We start from the raw sequence: 11,771 nt of genomic DNA, 5'->3' as shown, positions 1-11,771 counted from the left end.
AAAAACTCATAAAGTACTAAATTTATGAAGAATATAATTTGAAAAAATTGATCTACAGGATTTCTGTGGAGTTGATTTACTGGATTTACCACATAACATGCGCAGCATCTTGTTCTCTGTGTTTGCCAATAGATTTAAACAACAAATGTAAGTACTTATAATTGTGTTTCTATGACTAACAGATTTTCTTTTAACTATCAATGTGGTTCACACTCTACTGTTGATTTATAGTTGAACAACATCCGGGAAATTCTTAATTGATTAGTTTAACACAGTAGTTCTCAAAGTGTGGTCCTGCACCAAAGGCTTCTGAATCACCTGAGAACTTGTTAGAAATGCAAATTCTCAGGTCCCACGCCGACTTAATTAGGAACTCTGTGGGGAGCAGCAATCTATATTTTAACAAGCCTGCCAGTTAATTCTGATGCATGCTAAAGTTTGAGAATCACTAGTTTAACATAGTCTAAGACATTCATTTTCTGCTCAGAAGGGACAACAAGGACTGGATTTACCCTGGTACCTGAAACAACTTAAAAAAGGGAAAAAATATATAAAGCAATGGTTCTCAGACATTGGAAATGAGGCAGCTCAAGATAGTCTTCCCTGAGAAATGGCAAACAAATGAAGCAATCCCTATGAATGTTTCAGCTTACTGCCTGGATGAGGAGAAGGAACCCTGGCAGAGCCTGGTCATCTCTTGAGTTAAGGAGATGGGTTGGTAGTTCCAGGAGAGCAAGGTGGCTAAAATTTGCAGGGCAGAGTACCAGACGAGACAGAGCTTCAGAGAAAGGAAAATCCAGAGAGCTGCAGAGGGTGCTCCTTGAGGTTTTAGTTGAGTACTGATCAATGTGTGAGTATGAAGAAACTAGCTGAAGCTGAGGATAGAGCCACCCAAATGGAAAAGAGAAAACAAGCCCTATAGCTTGTATAGGGCTAGGGATAGTTTCTGTTCACACCAGCCAGAGAGAATGAACCTTCTAATTCATGGAGCAAAGTAGAGTACTCGTTAGGTAGAATATTCTGAGGGTACTGCCTCAATAGTGGGGCAAAGTTATTAGCCCTCGACTAAAGGCTTCTCTGATCCTGAATAATAAAGCTTAAAAGCAAGTCTTGAAAGAATCAAACTATTTCCAAATAACATTAACTGCATCCCAGAACAAAGCTCAAGACTATGGATAGCTTACAATGACTGGTATCAAATAAAAATTTACCAAGCATGCAAAGAAACAGGAAAATGTAATTTACAATGAGGTGAAAAAATCAATAAATAGAAACAGATATAAAAAAAGAACATTGAAATAGTTATAACTGTATTCTGTAAGTTCATATAACAAAGAAAGTTGAAAAATGTTTCAACATGTTAAGTAAACACATGGGATATATTTTTTTAAAAGATCCAAATTGAACTTCCAGAGATGGAGATACAATGTCTGGGATTCTAAAAATGTAAAAATATATTAGTATCTGGAAAATAAAAAATTAAATAACTTAAAGACATAGCAACAGAAACTATCCAAAATGAAACACAGAGCAGGGAAAAAGACAGAAAAAAAATTAATAGAGCATTATCAAGGTGTAGGACAATTTTACATGACCTAATTCATATACTTGGGGTCCCCAAAAGTGGGGGGCAAAAAGAATATCTGAAGAACTAATGACCAGAAAATCTCTAGAATGCATGAAAACTATAAATCTACAAATACAAGAAAGTCAACAACTCCAAAAACAAACAAACAAAAACATGAAAACTACACAAGGCACATCATCACCAAATTGCTTAAAATCAATTATAATGGGAAAATCTTAAAAGAGCATGAGAGAAAAAACACCACAGTATATACAGAAGGGGGAAAATGATACGACAGCAGACTTCTTGTAGGAAACAATGCAAGCCACCAGATATTGAAGCAATACCCTTAAAGTACTAAAAGAAAAAACCTATCAACGTAGATTTCAAAAACCAGCAAAAAAAAAAAAACAACTTTCAAAAATAAAGGTGAAATAAAATATCTTTTAGATACATAAAAGCTGAAAGAAGTCATCACAGTAGACTTGAACCAAACAAAATGTTAACAAGAAGTCCTTTAGGTAAAAGGAATGATGCTAGAAAGAAATCTGTACCTACAATAGGAACAAAGAGCACTAGACATAGTAAATAGGAAAATATGAATATTTTTAATTTAAAAATATGTTTAAAATAGAATTGACTATTTAATAAGAAAACACTAACAATGTATACAATGTATTATAGAATTTGTAATGTGTGTAGAAGTAAACTGAGTGACAATAATAGCACAAAAATCTGAAGGTGGGAAAAGAAAGTGTACTGTTGTAAGGTTTTTATACTATATGTGAAGTGACATATTATCACTTGAAGGTAGATTGTAATAGGTTAAGAATGTATACTTATAAACCCTAAAGCAATCATTAAAACAAAAGAAATATCGCTAATAAGCCATCAATGGAAATAAAATGGAATCATAAAAATATTCAGTTAATCCAAAGAAAGCAGAAAATATGAAAAAAGAGAATAAAGAACAGATGGATTAAATAGAAAACAAATTAGCAAGATGGTAGATTTAAACCCAACCATGTAAATAAGCACTTAGTCTGTTCTCTTAGGCAAATAAACAAGTTAACTTTGATCTCCTATCTGCATTAAATTTCTCTCAAAAAGTTGTGCAGTGAAAGATTAGAAACTTGAACTAATCATGGCTGTAACAGCAAATGACCTTGGCAGTGATTCCTTTTCTGATTTAAGCGTATCACAGAAAGATGTCTAACAAGTTCAGCCAAGAGACACTGTGCTGAAGGCACTTTTCATTTCTTTCTTCGCAGAGCACTTTCATAACTCAGGTTGCTATAGCGTAACAACCCAGGCAGAGTGTTCAAAAGGGATTTCTGCACTGACTATTGCCTTTCTCACGAGGCTGAGGCTCAGGAAGGGTACTAAAATGGCTTTCCTCTGTCCTCCTTAGACTCAGAGATTCTGGAAACCTTTTGGGCCATGCTGTCTTGTTTTTGGTCACTGGCATCTACTCTTTTGCAGTTTCTTGCCTGAGGATTACCTGGGCCTGCCCTGCAGCCTCACCTTGTGTCACACTACCTCACTCTGAACACACCTTGACCTTCTTCCAGGCTCAGGGTCCTGTTTAATGATGTGTCTTTTTCCCAGAACACTTTTTCACCTGGCCAATCTTGTTCACTTAGTGAATTCCTTTTCATCCTTTAGATCTTAATTCAAAAGTCTGCCACTGCCCTTGTCTAGCCTACCCCTAGCCCAGATTCTTATCACATTTTGAAATGGTATACTGTGGGAGCAGAGATGGAAGCAAAGACACTGTAAAGTGTGTTTATCACCTCCTCAGATTAAAATAGTCCCATGCAGGGGCATGGCGGCACACACCTCCAGTCCCAGCTACTCAGGAGGCTGGGGCAGGAGGATCATTTGAGCCCAGGAGTTTAAAGCCAACCTGGGCAACATAGCAAGATCCATCCCTTAAAATAAAATAAAATAGTCTGATCTTTTGCCACTGGGTTCCTCTCACCCCTACTTTTAAAGGCAATTTCTAAAGTTTATTATGAAGTTTAGTTAAATCGGTGGAAGGAAAACTAGAGAAACAGGTAAGCCTGGAAGACTCACATTGGGGAAGGAAAGTACTGGGAGTGAGGGACAAGTGGACCCAGACCAAGGAGCTGAGATATAGTAAATGAGGAAAGGACAGCAGGGATGTGAGCTAGGGCTGGAATTTCAGTAGGGACTGGATAAGAGAGCATGCAGAGAGGCATTGGGACAACTATGGGATATGAAAGATATTGAGAGCGAGAGAAAAGGAAAATGAAAACACGTGTGTCTGTAGGTTACAACTCAAATCCCCTTTGACAGTCTTTGAGAGGCACCACTAAGGTCAGAAATTGCTTTAGTGGTATTTTGGTTGCAGAATTTGTGTCTAGGAATAGGAGGGCACAGAGAGACTGGCCCACACGGGGCACCGTAGTGGACAGTGGCTAGTTGCTTTGGCTGCCAAGGTCTATTCCCCCTCCTTCTATAAGCCACCCCAGTTTCTTCTGGGGAGTGACCTGTCTTGCCCACTCCCAACCCACAGGCTTCTCCTGGAATTGGCTCCACCCTCAAGTCTAAGGCTGAGCACCACATTCCCCTGGCCAGGATTAGTTTAGGAATGTGTGTATGTTCTGTTTTGAATTAATGAGAGTCATGCCCAAAACACTGTTCTTTTATCACTGGGTTAGAAGGTGGACATGAAACAAAAATAGGGACGAGCAGGGCTGAAGGGAAGAGAGGCACCAGGTCCTGGTGACATTGTTTGAGCCCCTACACCAAGCCATGCCTGCACCTAGTCCTTGAGCCAATAAATACTTTTTTGGGGGGAGGGGGCGGGCGGGTCACTTGTAATTGTGAGTTGCAGGTTTTGGCCACTTGGAGCCAAATTAGAAAGAGTTCTAAATTCTACAGCATTCAACTTATATCTACGTTAAATATGATTAAGACCTGTCTCCATGATTAACTTTCATGAGACAGGGATTTTGCCTTTTTTGTTCTCCCCATGACCTAGTATAGTGTCTGAAATATTTGTTAAATAAATAAATTCATCCTGTATAAAAATATTGTTTTGCGACTGGTTATTGTCTGCTTCCATGCTAGACTTCATGCTCTCTGGGTGCCAGGAGTTTTTGTCTCACTAATTTTGAGTGTCCAGACTAATGCACAAAGGCTTAGAATATGTTAGGTACTTCATGAGTGTTGGCAGAATCAATGAACAAATACAGGGAAAAAAGTCCGAAACCAAATCAGAGAGCAAGGGATTACAGTGCCCATTATGAAAAGGCCAATTAACTTGGTTTTTATAAATGGATTTCCCAGATACATATATTTAATGCCTGTAAATCAAAACCTGGGTTCTTATGACAGAATTAGACCTTTATAATTACTATTCTTTTCTTCTCCATTATTTTATATCCTCAAAAGAGATAACTTGTTACAACTAGACTTTTACACTTCTGTGATCTAAGAAGGCCTAAGGTTAGGTTTTAAATAACAGTAATGGTTAATATATTATTATATGTTTATATATCTGGAGTATCTGAAGAAAAACAATTGAAGCACTATTTACACATTTACAATGTCAAAAGTTAAGGCAAAAATTCAAGCTACATAAACTATATTTCTAGATTATTTGAAGTTCTAACTTTTAAAGGTATAAAAACAAATATCCAGTAAAGACCCTAAAAAAACCTACAAGTAATTCTAATCCCCACACGTGGACCCATGCGTGCAATGAGTCTATTCTGAGAACAGGAAGAAAAATTTTTTATTTCCTCTCCCTGTTCAGGTCTTGCATTCAACAAAGAAAATAGAGCTGTCTGGAAAATAATTGGATGGTGTGATTTCCCTAAACCATCTTTAGTAAGGGGAGAAAAAGCTGTAATTCCAGGAAAGTGTGGTTTTCCAGCTACCTTTTTCTGTCAGGGCAGCACTAGTGAGCAAGAAAAGCATCCCTCTTCTCCAGCAAGACCAAACCAAACCCAAACTCAAACCTGACAAACAAAAAGCAAACAATTAAGAAACAAAACGAGACTTTCCTTTGCTAGTTTGTGACATCATCTTCTCTCATTTGTTCTACCTATTTTTGTCCTCTTAAGTGAAATGACCCAGTAAATTCACCACATTGAGCATGTCACGCACAGGAATCTCAGATTTCTTAGGCTGATGTTAATGGTTAATGAATGCATCATGTTGTTGGAAACGGTAGTCCTCTATTCCCATTACAATGAACTCTAGAGAAAATTAAAAAACTTAAAACAAGAAATGTAGTTAGTGGACTCATGGTTAGAAAGAGGTCTGAAAGAAACAATTACATTCGTTCACTTTGTTGTAACAAGGAGAAAGGATTGAACTCAGAAAGAAGGAAAGTCTTCCTTTGTTATGTTAACTTCTAGAGGGGGGATTTGAGAATTTATACAACATGAAAGGAAGTGAGTGTTTCTTTCACATCATGACAAAAGAAACATGTGGCTTTTAGTTACCATCCAGCTTAACTCTCTCCTCTACAGGAAATAATTATGGCCTAGTGGAGTAATTCTTTTTTTAAAGAAAGACACGAAAAACTATTTACAACTGAAAGAATGTGTAGCAATCAGATCAATAGCACAATGATGTGGACACTCTGCCATGACTTTTATGTATATGCTATATATAATAAAATCACTTTATAATAATATTTACTATAATGATATTTTGTGATATTAAAATGCCATAGTAGCAATCATTTTATGTTATTTTTATGTACCCTAAATAGTATACTGTGGGTACTTAGTATTCATTTCTATCAGATTTATCATAGGTGCTCATTGACTGTTGAATAAAAGGATAAAAGGTTGATTTGTCTCACCAAGTATTTATTTAAAAATTCCTCTAGATTCTTATCTGATCTTTTTTTGGTAAGACAAACTTGATAATTTAGCCTATTTATCTCTTCACAAAGATGCACCTAGAGATCCCACAGATGTCTAGATCCCATTTGGCAGCCTTCTGAACATTACATTTAAGCACTATTAAGATTAATTTACATTATAATCTTAGTGCCCTTGGATGCCAAAATTAATTAATGGCTCTTCTCATACTTCACACGTAGGCAAGATTGTTTCTCTCTATGCCACTTTCTCAGGGTGAGTGTTGCAAATTAAAGAGGAAAAAACCCTATCGAGCTGTTTTATCATCAACTGATATTTCTCTTTTTTTTTTTGGACAGAAAGCAGAATTTATTGGGGACACCACCATGGAAGCCCTCATGAGTGCAGGGCCCGCCACTTGTCCAGGGGGCCACGATTCGGGATGTATTTGACCCCACAGCCATCTGGGATGAGCCGTTTCTCAGCCACCATGTCTTCAAATTCATCTGCATTAAACTTGGTAAAGCCCCGCTTCTTTGAGATGTGGATCTTCTGGCGGCCAGGGAACTTGAACTTAGCTTTGCGTAGGGCCTCAATCACATGCTCCTTGTTCTGCAGTGCGGTGCGGATGGACATGATGACTTGGCCAATGTGAACCCTGGCCACAGTGCCCTGGGGCTTTCCAAAGGCACCTCGCATACCTGTCTGGAGCTTGTCGGCCCCAGCACAGGACAACATCTTGTTGATGCGGATAACATGGAAGGGGTGAAGCCTCACTCGGATGTGAAAGTCACCTTTTCCACTGCTTTTTACCATATACTTGTTGGCACAAATATGGGCAGCCTCCAGGGCTTCAGAGGAGAGCTGCTCATATTCACCTGACACCATGTGGCCACAGAGCGGGAACTCATCCACTTTTGCCTTCTTCCGCCCCAGGTCAAAGATGCGAATCTTAGCATCTGGGACGCCTCGGCAGAAACGGGACTTTGGGTATGGCTTATTCTTACAACACCGGTAACACTGGGGGGGGGGGGGGGGGGGCGACGGCCCATGGCGATACCAGGATCTTCGGTGGTGCGCCGAAGGAAAAGAGTGTCATCAACTGATATTTCTAAATGTTAATCCCTAGGATAAATATAGAGAGAATTAGAATAGTCATTCAATTATCAGTACTTTTTTTACTAAACTGAATCTTTGAGATGTGTTTAAGATTTTTTTTCTAAGATAGAGTCTCTCTCTGTTGCCGGGGCTAGAGTACCCTGGAGTTCAGCTAATTTTTCCTATTTTTAGTAGAGACAGGGTCTCAATCTTGCTCAGGCTGTTCTCAAACTCCTGACCTCAAGCGATCCTCCCACGTCAGCCTCCCAAAGTGCTAGGATTACAGGCTTGAGCCACCACGCCCAGCCTGAGATGTGTTATTTTAGAGAGGCTTGATAGTGACAGGACTTTTTTCTTAAATTTACAGTGGCCCTGGAATTTGGTATTCCTGATTTTAACCATACAGATTAAAGGTGTAAGGAGGTTGAGCTATGTGGCATATTGCACTTCCCGCAGATGATCACCACACTGTACCCCACTGCATATGCCCTTACAAGGTGAGGCTGATGCCCCTCCTATCAAGGGCTGGGAGGTAGGCTTGAGACTCTGGTGTAAGTGACCCTATGTGACTTCTGAGGCTAAGTCATAACAGACGATATAGCTTCTGCCTTGTGCTTTTGGACACTTGATGTCAAAACCCAACCACCATGTTGTGAGGAAGCCCAGGCCACAAAGAGGGGCTGTGTGGGAGTGTTCTGGACCACCACTTTGTCTGCCATTCCAGCCAATACCCAGAATCCATGGGACCTGGGCATGAGGAAGCCTTCAAAATGAGTCTAGCACCAGAAATTGTCAAACTGCACAAGAATAAGTAAAACTCCAGAACTGTGAGCTGGTAATAAAATGTTGTTGTTTTAAGCCATGAAGGGTTAGGGAGACACATTATGCAGCAGTATATAACTGTAACAAGATAGAAAGATGTTCTCTTTAATTCACTAGGTAGCCTTTTGTGGTCTAAAGAATTCATAGAATTCTCTATTTTTTGAGAGAAGGTTTCCTTTCTGATCACATAGCAACAAACTATGGAAAGATAAATCAGACTGGACTGCCAATTATGCAGCAGTAGTGCTCATCATATCTCTTGGTTAAATCAAGACTACTGGGAAAACCATAAAAGCCTGACAAAATTATTGGGATACCTCAAAAACCTAACACATAGAAATAGCCAATTACAAACTATGTATACACAAAATATGGTGTAATTTTTGGTTTTTAAAAAATGTAATTTTTTTGTACATAACTGAGCTCATTTAAGGGCATATATATTGTCTGTTTTATTCATGCTGTACCATCAAGGCCTAGAATAAATAATACCTGGCACAGGGCTAGGTATAAAAATATGTTGAATCAATGAATGTATGAATGTAAACACATCTGGCAGGATAAGCACCAAAATTTACTTCTGGCAGATTATGATCATGTGTAGTTTTTCTTCTGTCTTTTGTTTTTGTTTTTTCTAATTTCTCTACTCTGATCATGGATTACTTATATAAAATACTTGTAAAAGGCCGTAGAGTTTTATAATAATTTTTAAATTAAAATATCTACACATACACGGGTATCCAGATCTTTTTCTAAGCAAAATATCCTATTTAAGACAAAATGTGCATGATAATAGACCTCAAGAGGTGGTTTGTATAGTGTAGGCAGGGCCAGTAATAAATGGAGATTTTCTTGGCCACCATAAGATTTCTCTACAAAGTATCATAGAAACACACATTTCTGTCAAGGATCAAATTAGTTATTTCACTTGTTTTATTGTCTTATGATCTCTTTATTTTTGCTCAGCTGGGATTTCTTTTGTCTGCCAATTTAAAAACACCAGATCAGCCAGATGTGGTGGCTCACGCCTGTAATCCTAGTACTCTGGGAGGCTGAGGCAGGAGGATTGATCAATATCAGGAGTTCAAAACCAGCCTGAGCGAGACCCTGTATCTACTAAAAATAGAAAGAAATTAATTGACCAACTAAAAAAATATATATACAAAAAATTAGCCGGGCATGGTGGTGCATGCCTGTAGTCCCAGCTTCTTGAGAGACTGAGGCAGTAGGATCGCTTGAGCCCAGGAGATTGAGGTTGCTGTGAGCTAGGCTGATGCCACAGCACTCACTCTAGCCTGGGCAACAAAGTGAGACTCTGTCTCAAAGAAAAAAAAAACACACCAGATCATCACCTTATTCCAAAAAAATGCCCTGTGAGAATAGTGTTCAAATTTAGGATGGCAAATAGATTTCAGTTTGCATGCCAATTCTGCTTGACTGTACCTACTGGTGATTAAGTAGCATGCTCTGGGGGAGATTCTAAGGGTACAATTATACCTAGTTGATATGCAATGTCTGCCATGGATCAGGTACAGAGGAGAAGAGGCACAGCTGCCTTGTGAGCGTGTGACTTGCTCAGTTACTGTTGTCTTAATCTGTTCTGTATTAGACCTTACTTCATTAAAAACTATTGATCCTATTTAGCTTCTCATGATGAGATCAAGATGTGGTAAGCAGAATAATAGTCACCAAAGCTGTCCACATGCTAATCCCTGGAACTGAGATAACAGTCAGTCTTGACTGAATTGAGAGAGAAGATGATCCTTTTGCTATGTAATTGGCAGTCTGGTTTGATTTCTCTTTCCATTGTTGTTACTATGTAAATATGCCACATGGCAAAGGAGAATTAAGGGAGCAGATGAATTGAGTTTGCCAATCAGCTAACAAAGTATGGCGAGAGAGAACCCTGGATTATCCAGGTGGGCCCATTTGCTCACAAGGGCCCCTAAGAGAGGTAGAGGGAAAGGAAGAAGTCAGAGGGACTCATTTTGTGACTATAGAAAAGAAAACCAGAGTGTTGGTAGCATGAGGACTGCCGTAGCGAGCTTTAAAGACAGATACAGGAAGCCAAGAGTTAAGGAAAGTGGACTCTAGAAGCTGGAAAAGGCAAAGAAACATTCTCCTCCACAGACCCCAGGAAAGAATGCACCCCACTGGCACCTTGATCTTAGCCCAGTGGGATCCATGTCAGACTTCTAACACACAGAACTGTAAGATAATAAATTTGTGTATTTAAGCCACCACGTTTCTGGTAATCTGTTACAGCTGCAATAGAAAACTAATACACAAAATATAGCTTATTCTACCTTTAAAAAGGAAAATTCTACTTCACAATCCCCTCCCAATGGCTGATCCATTGGCTTTTTCTGGATATCACTGTAAAATTTGTTGCTAATTCCATCCAACAATTTTAGGATCAAGTCTCTCAACCTAATATATTGTAATAAACTGTATGAGAAGCAAGCAGCTTTTTATCACTGCTGCTAAACAGTCTGTTTAATATCCCTTTCTCTCAAATAATTCTTGTCTATCCAGTAAGACTACAATTCATTGAACAATTATAGGACAATATAAAATAAAGCATTTGAAATTGGATTGCTGTGTAATATAAGGGAAGAGAGAGATTAATATTAGCTATGGCTTTAAGGAAAAACTATAGTCACTGAATATCAGATTTATAAAAAATAGTTACTATTTATTAAGAACCAACTATTTGCTTTATATGCTTTATCTCATTTAATCAACAGAACAATCTTATAAGGTAGGAATTATTGTCCCTATTTTACAAATAAGGAAATCAAGGTCTAGTTCAGGAATTAACTTGTTCAAGTTCAAATAGGACTGTAGAAGTTCTTTTGATGGATCAGATAACATTTTCCTTTAGGATAAAAAGATTTGCCCTCTGACCCCTTATTCTCTCAAATCCATAGTTTAATGACATGATACACATTTTTGAGCTTTGGAAACATGTAGATAATTTGCTTTAATCTTAAGAACTAGAATTGATTTTTCAAGAGGCAAAAGCCCTAATCTTTAATGACAGCTAAATCAGTGTCTATAGCAATGCTTCTCAAATTTTGTCACATTTTAGAAGCACCTGAGGAACTTTTAAAAATCCCAATGTCCAGGCCACACTTTACACCAATTAAATACAAATCTTTTTAGTGGATTTAAACTCTAGCATTTTCTTAAAGCTTCCAAAGCAGTTCCAAGTTTGGGAACTCCTGATCTACAACCAGGGACTGTATTTTCAGTAATTATCTCCTAAGAATTTAATTGGTTTATAGTATGTATCACATGAGTTTACTTTTTTTTAATCACTTTAATTTGAGGATTCACCAGAAAGTTAGTTTCTTGAGCTTAGAAGCTTACTGAAATTCAAGTTCTCTTAAACTAGAAACATGCCCTCACTCTCTGTACTTTTTCTATTTATATCACTA

At 38.2% G+C, this 11,771-nt stretch overlaps 1 protein-coding gene across 1 annotated transcript; it reads right to left on the bottom strand.

Moving 5' to 3' along the window:
• Nucleotides 1–6,747: 6,747 nt before the first annotated feature.
• Nucleotides 6,748–7,422, bottom strand: LOC105863375 (large ribosomal subunit protein uL16-like). Its single transcript, XM_012750354.2, has one exon. The coding sequence runs from the start codon at nucleotides 7,297–7,299 to the stop codon at nucleotides 6,808–6,810; it is 492 nt and encodes a 163-aa protein (XP_012605808.2). The 5' UTR covers nucleotides 7,300–7,422; the 3' UTR covers nucleotides 6,748–6,807.
• Between the last annotated feature and the right edge of the window lie 4,349 nt (nucleotides 7,423–11,771).

The sequence above is a fragment of the Microcebus murinus genome, chromosome 10 (genome assembly GCF_040939455.1).
Source record: "Microcebus murinus isolate Inina chromosome 10, M.murinus_Inina_mat1.0, whole genome shotgun sequence".
In the NCBI taxonomy this organism is placed as follows: Eukaryota; Metazoa; Chordata; class Mammalia; order Primates; family Cheirogaleidae; genus Microcebus; species Microcebus murinus.
This window is presented reverse-complemented; position numbering and strand designations above follow the sequence as displayed.

Bases quoted from the DNA above. Each gene is read 5' to 3' on its own strand.
- LOC105863375 (XM_012750354.2), bottom strand. From the start codon at position 7,299: ATGGTGTCAGGTGAATATGAGCAGCTCTCCTCTGAAGCCCTGGAGGCT.